This window comes from Sceloporus occidentalis, unplaced genomic scaffold (assembly GCF_023333645.1).
Source record: "Sceloporus occidentalis isolate IW3139 unplaced genomic scaffold, rSceOcc1.0.p SCAF_13, whole genome shotgun sequence".
In the NCBI taxonomy this organism is placed as follows: Eukaryota; Metazoa; Chordata; class Lepidosauria; order Squamata; family Phrynosomatidae; genus Sceloporus; species Sceloporus occidentalis.
The window spans coordinates 17803935-17820483 of record NW_028316993.1 but is presented as its reverse complement, the minus strand read 5'-3'; the positions used below and the strand labels follow the sequence as shown (position 1 = coordinate 17820483).

The following is a 16549-nucleotide window of genomic DNA, read 5'->3' as shown; positions in this document are numbered from 1 at the left end:
GAGAAAATGTTATGTTTCTTTATTTCTCCTGTGGATCTTTTTGTTATGGTTTCTTTTTATTCTTTTTATTATTTACAATTGACCCACCCTGAGAAGTACCAGACTAAAAATTATGATTTAAAAAGGGTTTTCTTCTGTATTGAAAATATTGTTTCTGATGGCGCCAGTTCTTCTCAACAGGTCTCTCAATGTAGACATGGAATGGCTGTATGGTGCCCTAGAGAGCAGCAACATGGAAGTGGATATAGGATACTTACCTCAGGTCTGTAGCAAGAATTGCTTTTAGACTGAATTTCTATCAATACTGTTTGCTGATTCCTTCTGGTGTATTTGAAAGCCTGATTCTAAAAGAACTGTGTCTCATGCAGTGTGTGGGTCTTGGAATTAGTGGAATGCTAAAGAAGCATGAGTCTTTAGTTCAGTGCAGACATCAAACACTCAGGCAAACTATGATTTATAACTCTTTCATTTTTCAGCATAACAGTCTGTAGGCACAATGGCCTCTGGATAAAGAATAATGGTTGTAATTATGGTTTGTCTATTCCAGGGGTAGGCAACCTGCGGCCCGCGGGCCGGATCCGGCCCGCCAAGGCCTTCCAAGCGGCCCCCGAGCAGTCCTGCCGCCGATTGCCGCCGATTTCCCCTGTTTTTCACCGCTCCAGGCGCCATTTTGTTTTTCAAAATGGCGGCCGAAGTCTCGCGTGACCTCAGGATGTCAAAGGATGTGCCCATGTAGGAGGCCTGGTGCAGCCCCTGGAGCGCTCCAACAGGGCTCCAGGAGTTGCAGTAGGCCTGCAGCAGGCTCCACCTCGCTCTCTGCCCTCCTCCTCCTCCTCCTCCTCTGTAAGAGCAGGGAAAGGAGGAGGAGGAAGCAGAAGGAGTGCAGACCCAGGGAGAAAGGGAGCCAGAGCGGCAGCTGCAGCCACAGCAAGGCGAGAGGTCGGTTCATTGGGGGAGGGGGTTAGCTGGGTGTTCTTTCTGCAAACTTCCCTCTCAGCACCCTGTGGCTTTTCTGGGTTGAAACTGTGTGCATGCTTGCTGCAGTTTATTTTCAATTGCATTGTAGTAATTTCCTTGTTTGTAAGATTATTAGTATTATTATTAGTAGTAGTAGTACTACTTACCCTGGGTGTTCTTTCTGCAAACTTCCCTCTGAGCACCTTGTGGCTTTTCTGGGTTGAAACTGTGTGCATGCTTGCTGCAGTTTATTTTCAGTTGCATTGTAGTAATTTCCTTGCTTGTAACTTTATTCTTAGTATTATTTATTATTATTACTGCTTGCCCTGGGTGTTCTTTGTGCAAAATCCCCTCTCAATGAGAAAGAGGAGGAGGATGAGAAAGAGGAGGAGGAGGAGTGTGACTTTCCAAAGTGCATTTCTGTGTATTTTTGGTGCATTTATTGCTGAAAGGTCTGCTGTAACAATGATAGTAGTGGAGGTGGTGATGATGATGATGATGGTTCGGTGGAAGCTCCGCCCCATAGGGTGGAAGCTCCACCCCTGGCATGTGGCTCTGCCCCTGGAGGGTGGAAGCTCCACCCCCAGCATGCGGCTCCGCCCCTGGAGGGTGGAAGCCCCACCCCCGGCATGCAGCTCCACCCCTGGAGGGTGAAGCTCCACCCCCCCCCCGGCTTCGGCCCCCCAGTTGTCTGAGGGACAGCAACCTGGCCCCCGGCTCAAAAAGGTTGCCTACCCCTGGTCTATTCAAACCATAGCTAACACAATTCACAGTTTTCAAACACACCTCAAACCATAATATCTGGTTATGATACGTCAGCTAATCATTAACCAAGGCACTTATGGCCATATGAGAGGTAATAATCAGTACTTCTGAAAGACCATATCTTACCATATGATTCTGGCAGAGCTTTAACATCATCAGGGGAAGGCTTGCTTGGTGAGAACTCGAAAAACTGGCAGGCAAAGACATTTTTTGTTCAAAGTTTTTATGTTTCCTGTCTTGTAATTTTATTTTTATATGCTATTTTTATGTGGTCTTTATGTTATGTATCTTAAGATCACCTATGGATAAAACACAATTTACACAAAGTGTTTCCAGGCTTTCTGTGATTCTTTATCCGATTGTTATCTGAGATCTGATACTTCATTTGATATTTGATCTTTGATCTTTTTAATTTGCCTGCTTTTTTTATCTAATTCTATCTTGTATTATTATCTATTGTTTTATATGCATTTTGTAGAATGTATGCCATTGGCAGGTTTCATTTTTATCGATTTTATTGTTTGTATGTACAGCGTTGTGTAAATCTACAGCGCTATATAAATAAAGTATAATAATAATAATAATAATAATAATAATAATAATAATAATACATTAAAAAGTGCCTGGAACAAAGTCTCATTGGCTTTGCTGAGGGTTACTTCCATGCACATTTGTATACAGTTACAGTCTAAAATCTTCTCCCATGGCATCCAGTTCCACCTCCTCACAAAACAAACACAAGGATGTAGGCCATGTCATATGTAGGAGATCTTTATAGCAGATACGTGTTTACTAGAGATCAGGGTAATTTAATGGAGCAATTTTTTGTCTGTTTTACTTAGATGGAGCTGGAGTCTTTGGGACCTTCCATTCCTTCTGTCATTCATGATGAAAATGGGAATGTGATTGATAGCAGAGAGGGCGAGTCAATTCAGTTCGTCTTTGAAGAGATTACCTGGCAGAGAGAAATAACCTGGGAAGAGGCGGTCAGAAAACTGGAAGTTGCCATGTATCCATTTAAAAAAGTATGAATTGAGTATGTCCTTAGTGTGTCCTTGAGGGTTAAATTATTGCCATTGCTTCCATAAAGGAGAATTAAAGCTGAGCGTTCGTGGTTTTATTTGGTAGTAGTGAAAGTGAACAAACATTTGACTTTTATTTCCTCTGCTAACAAAATAGCTTATGAGTTTTATCCAAGATTCTGGGATCTCTTAAATGCACAGTATGTTTTCTTGAAAGATGAACAGAAGCATTGGCTGAGGTCAAAGTGGAAGCCTGTGACTGGGCCCACATCTCTTAGGTACAGATGGAAGTTTGAATGCCGCATCATCCATCCTCCCCTTTATCAGGATTCCCTGGTGCTATTTTGAAAGAGGCAAATTATGATGATGCTTCTGTGAGCATTTTGCTGCAGCAAGCAGTGCATAGTACGCGGCAGTTGCAGCACTGCATTTTTCTTATCAACAGGAAACACACAAGATATGTGTGGCTTGGGAACTTAAAACAAACTGTAAATTGACAACGTGAGCTGTTAAATTATATTCATGTTCCAACAGCAGCCAGAATTGCTTCTGTTTAATCATTAGCTAGTAAATGGTTGTGTTTTTTAAAATGCTTGTGAGAAATACAATTGGAAGATTTTGTTTGTTGATAACTAACTCACTAAGAAGATCAGATTTCTTTAAAGTAGCCCATGCATGTGGCCTTTCTTATGATCTTTAAAGGTTGTAATTAAAGGTTGTAATTAATGTAATTAGGGATATGTGAAAGGATGTGAGGAATATTTGTTTGCCTTCACATCCTTGAAAAAAGGGTGTCCTGACAGGGACCACTGTGTTAACAGTCACTGGACTACATGAAGAGGCATTACTAGCTCTCACCTGCTGTGGTCGTCTGCCTCCTGGCAACCTGTTTTGGAGTTTTAACTCCCATGAGCTCTCAACATTTGTCATGTTAGCTGATTTTATGCGACTGTAGTTCCAAATATCTGGAGGCACCAGTTCAGGCAGGCTGCTATGAAGAAATGATCAGTTCTGACAAATTACTAAATACATTGCTTGACCTTTCTCTTTGATGTTGGCAGATGTTGACCACAGACTTGTGCTGGAGGGCATAGAGATTCCTAGAGAGGTGTTCCCTCAAGTTAAAAGAAAGCTTTGGTTTTTTTTTTAAAATGTGTTTTTTCCACTTCCATGGGGTCCTGTGCCCCTAACCTCAGCGAATCTGTCCAGCTTGCCTTTTTGCTGCTTTAGGCCTGTTACAGACTGCCAAAATAAAGCTGCTTCGGGCCTCTTTGGAGGTATGCTATTTAAATGATGCATGCATCCTAAGAATCCGGAAGCTGCACCAAAGTTGCAGTCCAGTGCTTAGGAATGGAGTGTGGCTTTGGCGCGACCTCTGGACTCTTAGGACCCATGCATCATTTAAATAGCATACCTCCAAAGAGACCCGAAGCAGCTTTATTTTGGCAGTCTGTAACAGGCCTTAGTGTCCTTATTTGCTGCAAGGCCACAAACAGTCACAGACTGCTCTCATTCTGAGGAAGGTGTTTTAAATTAAAATAGAACATGGTTGCAGTCTCAGGTAGTGCTGGTGCTCCAGCACTTCATTTTCACTGGGCTTTGCAACTGCTGCCATCCCTGCCAGAATGTCTCTTGTCTCGCTAGTTCTTGCATTACCTTGGGAGCTGTGGTGCCCTGGACTTCCACCCTGTGGTCCCTGGCTAGTACAATGTATAGTTCATGAAATATTGCCCTCTGCCTTTCGGTCTGTGTCTGGTTTGGTTTCAGCCTCTTTTCTTGCTTTTTCTGCTTTCAGGTTTCTTACCTTCCCTTTACCCAAGCTTTTGAGAGAGCAAAATTTGAGAGTAAACTTGTGCACTCCATATTGTTGTGGGGTGCACTAGATGATCAGTCATGCTGAGGTAAGAGGTGTAATTTTCTAAAAATCTGTAATGTCTTTTTAAGAAGCTTGTCAGAGTGTTCCAAGTTGCCTCCCCATACCCCACAGAAAGATATTGCAAGGGAGAAATGAATACTGGTTGTCTTCACATAAAACATGTTACACTGTGTCTATCCATAATTGCAACAGCCTTAATATGAAACACACTGAACCCTCATTAAAGATGGTGCATGTCTTTTTAAAGGATCTTGTATGAGAATAATTGTAAATAAAATGATAATAAAATGAAATGATCCTGAATTACTACTCTCATCATTCTTCACCTTAGATCTAGCTGAGACTGACCCCAAGGGCCACAGATTCCTCAGCCTTTCTTTAGGCTTTGTTGTTGTCACAGTTGTCATTATGAGATTTGTGCCATCAGCATACATGGTGGTTTAGTAAAAGAGAAATCACTGCCCTAAAGAACTTACGGTGCAAATCCAGGCTGGGTAGGGTGAAGATACACACTTCACATGCCCCTATTTCAGCAACCTTCTCTATGTTGGGGTGCCATTCTCCCCAGCACTGGTGCGTGGCAGTGTGGATTCCTAACTCTGAGCCACCCATGTGAACCGTCCAAATTCAGCCCTGAATGAGTTTATTAAGAAGATCTGAACTTTGTCTCCTTGCTGATCATTTTGAGTCCTCATTAGAGGTTCCCCTGTGTGTCCATTCTCTTCTGGATTCTTGGCCTGTTAGGCAGGCGACCCTGTGGCTTCCAGTCAGATTAGCTTGATATTTTATCAGTGTCATGCTGTATTTATAAAGATTCAAAAAATCTGCACCTGAATTGTCATAGGTTTATTCTGAGGTTTCATTTAATCCCTTTTTTAAAATTCCTTTTCCCTTTCTCTTTCTGTCTGGATAGGTTCAGGGCGAACTCTCCGGGAAACAGTCCTGGAAAGTCGCCCATCCTTGCTTTCTTGAATGAAAGTTTCATCAGTACCTGGTCATTGGTGAAGGAGCTGGAGGAATTACAGGTAAGGATCCAGTTGCATAAGGCTAGGTTTAGTAGAAGATAGTAGCCTGACAACATGGGAAAGTGAAAGGAAACTTGAAGGGGTATATCAGGGCTCCACAAACTTCAGCACTGACATACCTTCAAGAATCCTAAGAAACTAATATTGTCCCCGGCTGAAGAATTATTCACTTATTCCTTAATCATAATAAAATTAATATACTTCAATCCTTAATATAAAATGCCTTTTTGACAGAACAGAAAGAATTCACTTATACCTGAGGAAGAAAAAGAGCTATCACTCCTTCGTAGAAGGAAATGTCATCTTGAGTAGAGTTACCATAGGCCCTCCTTTTTCTGGACGTGTCCTCTTTTTCAGAGCCAAAATTTTTGCTCAGGTGGATTTTTAAGATGTCAGATTTTTTTATGTCTGCTGCTGCTTTGCCTCTTCCCACCATTGCTGTCTCCTCATTTCTGTATTTCTATCTCCATTGAGAGCTCTGCTAGAAGAAGAGCACTCAGAGAGGGAGAAGGGGATGGTGGGGAAAAGGAAGACCCGCAAAGCGGAAAGTGAGTGAGTCTGCAACTGTGTGGGAGCAGTGGAATGAGGTGGTTTGGTGGAACAGGTGAGACACCTGACAGAAGAGGTGGAGAGAGAAGAAAGAGCAGGCAAAATGGTTGCTATTTAAATACAGTGAAAGTTTTGAATATTTCTAGCAGCAATTATCACAATTTATATTGCAGGGGTATTTAAAGTAAGAGTTGTCGTCATGATTGGTGGTTTGAAGTAGTTGGATGGGGTTGCTTTTCAAAATATAGTAAACCTATCTTAAATATTTCTTATTCTTTCATTGGTGAAAACTAATTGAGGAACTTGTCCCACCGCCCATCTGTTCTGTACGCAGGACTATACAATTGATTATAAGGTTGTTACCATTTAATTCAAATGTGAGCACAGTGCAACCTTGGGGCCACATGCAGCCTCCCAAGGACCTCCAGAATCCCCAGACTAAACTTTCGAGCCAAAAAAGAGGGTGAATTGCTCTTCCTGGAAGCTTTTACGTACAACAGTTTCCTTTTAAAATAGGTTGCAAGTCTTCCGCATTCTGTTTTAACATCAAAAAATAAATAAAAACCCATTTTAAGAACCAGAAGTGCGCCTCCAGTCACTTTGGGGTTTCGGGGTTGTTGTTTTTTTTAGTAGTCCATGCAGCCCTTAGTGGTTCCCAAACTTTAATTCTCTGAATGTTTTGGACTTCAGCTTCCAGAATTCTTATCTGTCGACCAAACTGGCTGGGGCTTCTGGGAGCTGAAGTCCAAAACACCTGGAAGACCAACATTTGGAAATCTCTGCCCTAGAGTGTCTTGGGGCACAAAACTGGCCCCCAGACTTGCTGCAGTTTTCCACTCCTACATTATTGGGAAGAGCATCCCATCTTGCCCCCCCCCCCTTTTTTTTAAACATCCTTACGATAATGCACTACTTTAGAATAAAAACAGAAAAGAAATGTCCCCATAATTTCCACTGGACCAATTTAAATGCTTCCTTACTGATTAACATTGACTCCCACTGACAGAACAGCTAGAGCTTTTGCTAATTAATCTGCAAGTTTAAAAGTTTCAGTCCTAATCAAAGAGTTTTTCCCTTTAGTCCAATCAAAATATTGATTTCGAGAAGCAGAGTTAATGTACCCCAAGGGCTGGTTGCTTGGCAGTTTTTGCATGTTATTCCGTTAACCCTCTGTATGCGTTTTGACTTTGGAGAAGAATGAAAAAATATAAAACCTTCACCCTGAACCTGTACCAGTTTTATACTTCACATTGTCAAACTTTATGCCTTTGGGATGCCTGGGAGTAAACTACCATTAACACCCAGCCAACAAGTGATTTGATAACACCTGAAGGGTACCAGTTTTGGGGAGTCTGCTCCCAATTTTTCCTGAGATTGCTTCATAATGTTCTAGAATTCATCCAAAGCTGTGCTGTGGTTGTATGTTTGATGCTTTCAGCATAGGTGCAGTGGTGAGGTCCCAAATAAAATGAATTGGCTAGTGTTACATGGTCCTGTTTCAGTATATTATTGCAATATGATAAAAACTCCAGTTTATGACAGTAACTGTTTTATATTGATACAACAGATGTAGAATTGAAAGATATAGCCATGTTAGTCTGCAAAATCAGTATGTAAAGAGATCTTGTAGGACCTTGGAGACTAACTGAAAGAAAGAAGTTGGGAGTATGAGCTTTCATAGACTAAAGTCTACTTCCTCAGATGCATTTGGGAAATAAGACTTGCATCTGAGGAAATAGACTTAAGTCTATGAAAGCTCATGCTGCCAACTTCTTTCTTTCAGTTAGTCTCAAAGGTCCTACAAGATCTCTTTGCATATTGATACAACAGTTAAGGTAAGAAAGTGTTAACCACTCACCATCTTGGTTTTGTTTTTCTTATTATTATCTCATGGATATTTTGAATTGAAGAAGAAGAAGGTGTCTGAATCAGGTATCTGAGCCTAAGTGATGCCATAGCAATTAATACTGGGGGGGGGGGGTCATTATTACAGAACTCAGAGGCCTTCCTTGTACATCCACAATATATCCACAATAATGAGTTCATAATTTTACATTAAATGGAAATCACTGTCCTATATCTAATTTTAAAATTAAATCGTAATTTGACTCAGATTGACCCCAGTGCCAAACCAGGGACCCATTCACACTACACCGTTATAGTACTGTTATTCCACTTTAATTGCCAAGTTCCCTCTTGTGGGTTTGTATTCTCTTGAGCCACTAGAATTCTCTGGTTGAGAATTCTAAATGCCCTTCCCTAAACTGTATATCCCAGATTCCCCGTGATGGTGCTATAGCAGTTAAAATTGAATAATAGTGCTATAATTGCATGGTTTGAATGTATGAAAGCCCTAGGTAAGTGCTGTTTACAAGTGTAAGAGGTTTAAAACATGTCCCTTTCCCCACAGGCTAAGAGAGAGAATGAATTCAACAGCAAACTTGCAGACCTGCACCTTGAAAAATATAACTTTCCTGTGGAGATAATGATCTGCCTGCCCAATGGCACTGTGGTAGGACCTAGCTCTATTTTATCATATCAATTACTTCTTTTCTCTCTCTTTTGTCTATTGGGATGGCAGATTTGTCTTTCCTTGACATACTTGAAATGGGAGCTGGTTATCTAACATGCATTTCCCCCTTTTCATATCTGAAAAGCCTTCTTATTTAAGCTCACTTGGGAAGTGCACTCTGCCATCAGCCAGGGGCAGAGCTTGGAAAACCATTTTTTAAACAGTTGGCTATGTAGCTTTTACTAAACCCCCCAAATAATTAGCAGCCAGTGACAGTTCAATAGCTTGTTATGTTCTTATTGCATGCTCATTGCTTTTTTTGGTTATCTTTGAGGGGAAGGGCTTAGGATTTGATCAGAGAAAGACATAGAACTTGAAAAATTCAGCTCAAGGTCTCTTTAAAACATTTTAAATGCACTTGAATGTGGGTTTATGTATTTTTAATTGTGTTTTGTATTTTAATGTGCTGTATCCCACCTCGAGCCTTGAGGAGAGGAGGGAAAGAAATAAAATATATTATTATTTTATTAGTATTAGTATTAGTATTAGTATTGTGAAATATAATAAAAATGTTACTTGCTGTATCAAAAGTGAGGCTGTTCCCACTTGCTATATTGCTTTTGAAGCCTAACGCTTATGTTCTCATTACCTGTCCCAACCCCAACAAGTAATGTATAGCAGCCAGTATGTTACTTGTAAATCAGTACTTTCAAGCTGAGGTCAGAGTATCTTGGAACACTGGGAGGTTTTGCGTGTATGCACACACTGTTGCCTCCCAGGTATGATATCCAAGTCAAAATAGAGACCAATCAGGTCTCATCTATCAACCAGAGAAGTAATAGCTGCTGCAGACTAACTTCCTCCTTGTTGTCAGAAAGTGCAATTATATCTAATAACCTGTAGCCCTGGGTCCAGCAGAGGTATACTCTGGCCTCTTCCATAACCCAAGGGAAGAAGACTGCTGATCAGTGTCCAGGCAAGACTACTGACAAGGGAAGAGGCTCAAACTGCTCAAACTGCCTGGCTCAAACTGCATGCCACCTATAGCTTATTCAAACCTTGCAGAAGTGATACACCTCTTCTTCCTTTTCCCTTCATGTCTGTGTCTTTTATTTTTATTTTTCATGCCAGTAGATGTCCAGTGATACATGATCAACTGTTCTTTTGGGGCAAAAGAGTGGAAATTGAAGGCTTAAGAGAGCTTTATACTTTTATCATGTAATGTTTATTTATCCAGGGACAAGATCCTACCATCCAGGAGTGTAACTTACATTCATGATGATAGTGCATTAGCGAATTAGAACACTGCACAACGGAACATGCAAACAAATGCAAAATACAGTCTGCCCTTGCCTTACGCAGGGGATCCATTCCGGACCCCGCTGTGTAAGGCGAATTCTGCCTATGCTCGAGCCCCATTGGAAACAATGGGGCTTGTGCGTGGTGGTGCGTGGGGTGCCACGGGCGCACTGTACACAGGATTGCAAAATTCAGTGCACACTTGCCTGCACAGTGACACCACATGTACAGTAGTGCTGCATGTACAGTTCTGCTTCCATAACCTTCAGTTAAAAATGGACTCCTGTATCAGATAAAAATGTCCACCTGCTTCTGTAGGGAATCTTACACATGCATAAGCCACTAACAGGTTAACAGCCCTTGCTTTTCTAGAATGGCTACCATTGCAGCATCTGGAACCACCTCGACTTTATTCAGATGCTTTTGTAACTTAAACTTGATCAGTTCACCTGAAAGAGTGATTGAACATATGCTTGAATTTATGCTTTTCTAAGCCAATGTTTCGTTTTCCAGGTCCACCACATCAATGCCAATTACTTTCTGGATATTACTTCTATGAAGCCAGAAGAAGTTGAGAGCAGCATCTTTAGTTTTTCTACCAGTTTTGAAGATCCATCGACAGCAACCTACCTCCAGTTTCTGAAAGAAGGACTTCAGAAAGCAAAACCATTTCTGCAGACCTAAACTAAAAAGCAAATCACTGTTGTACTGTTGATCACCAAAGATACAAGAGTTCTTGTTTCTGGCACCCAATATTGAATAGTAAAGTGCTGTGCTTGAATGAAAGGACTCCAGACAAGTAAGTGTCCCTTGGAAATATAAGTTGTGTCATCTGCAATTACACAATTTTATTTTCAAGATTGCCTTGGAAGAAGCTGAGCTGTGAAAATTCTCTGAAGCAAGTCATCAGGCTGCCTGCGACAGAGGTTGAGGCTTGTGCAGCACAAATGCCTCAGATAAGAATATAGGTCCTAAGCTATGATGCGTACCAGCAAGTTAAGTCTCAAGCAAAGTTTGAATTAAATTGGTGCTATTTCTCTTAATGGATATAGTCTGGCCCTCCACAGTGCAATTTCTAAAATTGCTTGTTGTAGTTAAGGTGACACATTTTAGAAATGTTATGTTACAAAGCACCATTTGGCTTCATGACGATATTGGTAGATCACAGGTATCTTCAAGGTCAGAGCTTAAATGGATGATATAGGGTAAAATCTGCTTATGTCTTGCACTCCTATTAATGTCTATGTGGCTGCTTAGGTTGGTGCTGTTGCAAGGTTTTAAAAAAATATTATTATTATTTTGGACAGCAACTCCTAGGGGGTTATGGGAGTTGTAATCCCCAAAAATAATATTTCCAAGCTTTAGCTGCTGTACAGATGCAACACACACACAAAAGAGAATCCTTTATGCAAATATTTCTACATCTTTATCTTGGATTACTAAGGTTCTGCAGTTTTCTTCTTTATGACAAGGTATTCCTTTGAAAGCCTGGCTTAGGCCTGGAGCCTCCATTTGTTGATCCTAGATATGTTTTAATCACTGTCAATACAACTAAGAAATTGCAATTTCTTTTCTAAAGCACATACAGTATGAATGGACTGCATTCGTAACAATCTTGTCAGTGCCAAATTCAAATATTATTTAAGGATGTTTCATTTTTGGCATAACGTTTTTTTTCCTTTATCACAACAGAGAAATTATTCATAGTCACAATCATGTGAACTCCCAACACCCCCAATCCTGGAATTTCTCTAACCTATGATAGTTCCTGCAAATGGAACTATTCATCCCAAATTTTTTTAAGTTCACAACAGCCTCCAGTTTGAGAACCACAGTCCAGTCTGCATAGCACTGAAGGGTTGAAGAACAGACAAACAAGACAAAATAGGAAGGCAGAGGTGGAAAGCTGAGATAGCTGCTCTTGACTGTTCTTTCACTTTGTGCTATGTCAGGAACAGGAATCAAAAGGAGTTTAGCCACTTATACTTCTTCCTCATAATGTTTTCTATAGGTGTGTACAAAATGTTCTACATGTTCCCATGAAACAGAGCTTGGGGAAAGAAATTTGGGTCCAGAATCAGAAAAGCAGTATAGTCTCTTAGCATGTGGTATTCTGGGAAGTAAAGTCCAAAAAGGCTCTGAATGTAAATGTGGCAAATGTGGAAGTGGAACTCAAACTAAGCACAATCAACTTGTCATGTGTGTGCATCAAAGGATTCCCCCCCCCCTGAAATTAACAAAAAGAAACAATTAATCTGTACTTTTCATTAATCCCTGGCCCATGCAAATGCCTTGCATTTGCCATTTTCCCCAGTAAAATAGGAAGCACTCTAATCAATAGAGCCAAGTTACAAACTTTCATACCACTTATTGGCACATGGAGAAGGATCAGATTTGAATTTATTTGTAGTCCAGAGCTAATTTTTTTCTGCCGTCCTTAATGTATGGGACCAATTCTTTGCTTGTCTACTCAGAAGTAAGATCTGCTGCATACAGTGGACCCAGTCCTTAGTAAGAGCATGTATAATTGCAACTTCATAAGGCAGCTCTGTGCATGTTAACTCAGAAGTAAGTCCAGTGGAATCCAGTAAAGCTTAATCCTTAAGAATAATATTTAGGATTATAGGTTTAAAGTGTTACAGAAGTGGCAGAAAAGTACTCCATGCATGCTAACCCTTCTACTGACTGAAGTCACTGCTTACAAATTATATCCATGACAGATGATAGTCTTCAGACTTAAGAAATCTGGAGAAGGTTCCTCAATTTAACAATAGTAAGCAAAGGATCGTGACTTCTGAGAGATAGCTTGTGAACCACTACTGATCTTTTCAGGCAGTGCCTGGACAAAGGGGAAAATTTGGTATCAGGCCTAGGGGTGCCTTGTGTGAATGTCCCTGAATCATCAGTGAGAAGATGCATCAAGCGTTTCATTTCAGTGGCTGTGGGAAGACGAAAGTTTGGGAAGCACTAGTGTAAAAACCTGAATAAGATCTGATATGAACACCCATAAAGATACCTAAAAATCCTAAGAAAGAGGGAACAAGACAGTAAATTTGGGACTTTGAACAAGCAGTTTTATTTTACAGAGGACACTTTTAAATCATGGAGCTCTAGGATTATCTCATAAAAGTTCTTCAGCCATGAAGAGACAGGCTTTATGCACTATGTTGTTTCTTCTACTTTGTTGGAAGATTGAAATATCCTGATGTTTTCCTGTAGCAGTGTTTGTAAAGCTTGTAAAATGCATACTTTGTAAAGAGAAAAAATAATGAAGAACATATATTGTCCAAAGGGTGAATTTGAAGAACTATAGTTATTGGACTAAGTGAGAAGAGCTTTGGTAGGAAAGGTTAGCTCCCCCGACACACACCTTCAATTGGTTTTGAAATACAACCTTCATTTCCCCCCTAAATATTTCATATTTCTACCACTTTGTGCTCTTTCAAGCTAAAGGTTGTCAGTCAAAAGCTGCTGAAAGCAGCCAGTTGGCACAACCTGATAATGTGCCTCACAAAGGTTTGCCTTTGTCATTGTGTCATAGAGGGACTAAACCTATTAGAAGAATGATGTGCAAAGCTTGATCCCTTTGTTACTAATTTCCCAATTTCTCTTTATATTTCCCAGCATTAATTTTACAAGTAACCCTTGTGTGGGATTTACATTCCATCAGAAACTGACGCACTAGGTTGGCAGTGCATTACAGAATTTAATTCGGCAATTTTTTGTGAGGTTAGTAAGCAGTATTCATGTCTGTCAATGGTGTTATTCTATAATTGCTTTCTGCAACTGGATTGTGAGTCAGTAGCTAAACATCAGCATTTCTGGTTTGGGGGAAAAAACCCAACACATTAAGTTTAGCCTGGGATTTTGAGCAACATTCAAGAGTAGACCATGTCTCAGTGCTGTTCAGTTGATGTGCAGAAGGCAATTACTGTAATCTCCTCTTCAGAGCACTAAATTAATTCTGACCCAACCGTTGGAGCTTTTTCAAAAGCTAACTATTAGGATATTGCTGCTTTTTTATTAATTTCTTTCCCTGCATAAAGATTAGCAAAAATCCAAAGGATTAGCAAGAATCCAAAATTCTGCAGTAAGTTTTGTAGCAAAGCTTAACTGCACAATTAACAGGAACATTTGGGAAGGTAAAGTTGATATGACTTTGCATTCAGCGACTCTCTCTTTGTGTGTATGTGTGTGTGTGTGTCGATCTAATAATCAGAGGGGTTGTGAAAAAGTAATTTTGCCTCCCCCCACCAGTGCAGTGTTGAGGAAAGTCCCTCTTGAATCTATATAGGTGCGTTACAGACCGCCGAATTGCAGCGGTCTGCTGCCGGCGCCGCTTGCAGCGTCCGGGAGCCACAGCTTCTAAACCGCGGGACTCCCGGACGCTGCGAGGAAGGAGCGCAGAAATCGCGCTCCTTCCTGGGCCCCGGAAGTGGCGCCGCAAAGCACAAGGCACGCTTTTGCGGCATCACTTCCGCCGTGACACGTCGACGCTAGGCATCCAAGACGTCAAAATGGCGGCGGCCGTGTGGAACGGCCGCCGCCATTTGTTATGGACAGAGTCCGTAACAGGAGTAGGGGCGTCTAGAAGAGACGGCCCTTTTTTAAACTGGAACGTGCTAAGGACGTCCCAAATGGCGGTCTGTAACCCGCCATAGTTTACTTTTGTAAGCGTAATTTTCTATTGGCACAAAATAACTACCAGCTGGAAGTTAGAGTGGAAAACCTACCAGATCAGAGAGATCAAGTGCACAGACACACAAATAGCCTCATGGTTTTCTGTGGCTCTTCCATGCTTTTTGGAAGGGAACGAATTTGGATTGGGACATGATATTGGGCAAGAAATTACCTATCCCCAACAGTATAAGGGTTCAACTGTTTGGCTTATTTTTGTAAATTTCCTCCCACTACACATGATAATCTTGTGTAAGTGAGTGTGTGTTTAGGGCGAGTTATTTATCAGAAAATAGCAGCAGGAAAAGAGTTAGTCCTTGCTTTCCCAATATCTTGGCTTTGTTTTAACTCACCAGTACCTTTCATTTCTTAAAAATGATATTTCCCACTTTATGTCTGTTCTGGCCCTAGGAACCATCACAGTCTGTTGCACTGCAATACCACTTCTCCTCTCTGCTTTCTTCTGTCTGCTTGTCTAGCCTATCTTCAAGAAAACATGTAAATTTAAATACCAAAAACTAAAAGATAGGAACATTTGTAATTTCAAAAAAACTGCATCCGACTGAGTGATTTCATGAAACATTTCAGAAAGTATTGCTCATTCTCATTCTAGCCAGTGGTTCACACACCATCCCTCTTCCATGACAGAGCTTTGGGATTTAGACCCCATTGAAGAAATAAATAGCCAACAAGTGCTTTCTTTCTTCCTTTGCTTTCTTATGTTCTCACTTTTGCAGAGCTGATCCCTAAAACAAATAAAACCTTTTTCTAGTATTGCCTTTAGTCGGAGAGGATGGTTACTTGAGCAGCACTTCATTGAGGTGCTGTTTAGGCAATATTTTTCTACATCAAACCAGCCTTGAATAAGCCACAAAAATGCCTAAGCAAAAAGCTTGTTAACTAGCTTCCTGGAGTCTACATGCTTCAGCAGCCTTCTACATTTCTGTGCTGGTGCAGAGGAGAGATATTGCCCTCCTCTCCCAGCCTGCTCAATCTCCTGAATTGAATTCATCTTTGCCTATGGTTACTAGTCTAATCCTTAAATATATTTAAGCCTGCATTAAAGACCAAAATTGTGTGTTCAAATGTAAAGCTGCTGAAAGGACTTTTCAGTGATGCTCACCAGTTGGATTGTCTGAACAATCTCAGATTCATCCAGAAATGAGCATATTTCCCCAGCTGCTTATGAGGCAGGAATCCCTCTGTATTTCTTTTCTTTAAAAACAAACAAATGAACACATAAGCTTATAGCACATCAGAGCTCATGGCTTTTTAGGGTATTATCTTGCCAGTGGAGATGGGCAGAGGTAAAACGCTTCCTGCTTTCAACAGAAGCCAGACAGATTTCTTGAAAGAAGCTTTTAAAAAGAGCTTGACGGCAAAAGCCTTCTACAGGCTGAACCTCCCTTATCTGGAATTCAGAAATCCAAAATATTCCAGAAGCCAAAATATTTTTCACGGTGGCTCAGACAGTGACACCTTTGATTTCTAATGGTTCAGTATGCGCAAATTTTGTTTCATGCACAAAATTATTTAAAATATTGTATAAAATTACCTTCAGGCTATGTGTATAAGGTGTATATGAAACATCAGTGAGATTTGTGCTTAGATTTGGGTCCTACCTCCAAGATACTTCGTTGTGTACATATATACAAACACATGTACACTTGGCCCTCTACATTTGGGGCTTTGACTTTTGCGGCTTTGATTATTTGCGGATGTGATTAATAATTATCACAACAGAGGACTGGTTCATCCATTTGGTTTTGTTTTCTCTTGACTAGCATCAACTCTCTTGAAATCTACGGCCTGTTACAGACTGCCAAAATAAAGCTGCTTCAGGTCTCTTTGGAGGTATGCTGTTTAA

The 16549-nt window shown here is 40.7% G+C and overlaps 1 protein-coding gene across 1 annotated transcript in view; it reads left to right on the top strand.

The window, feature by feature from the left end:
* The window catches only part of SELENON (selenoprotein N), a 33497-nt gene extending 20201 nt beyond the window's left edge, over positions 1-13296 (top strand). The window contains 7 exon segments of the mRNA XM_089478589.1: positions 181-262; positions 2565-2747; positions 4540-4645; positions 5534-5566; positions 5569-5645; positions 8605-8706; positions 10519-13296. Coding sequence (XP_089334715.1) covers positions 181-262; positions 2565-2747; positions 4540-4645; positions 5534-5566; positions 5569-5645; positions 8605-8706; positions 10519-10689 — 754 coding nt within the window. The 3' untranslated portion in view covers positions 10690-13296.
* The last annotated feature ends 3253 nt before the right edge of the window (positions 13297-16549 follow it).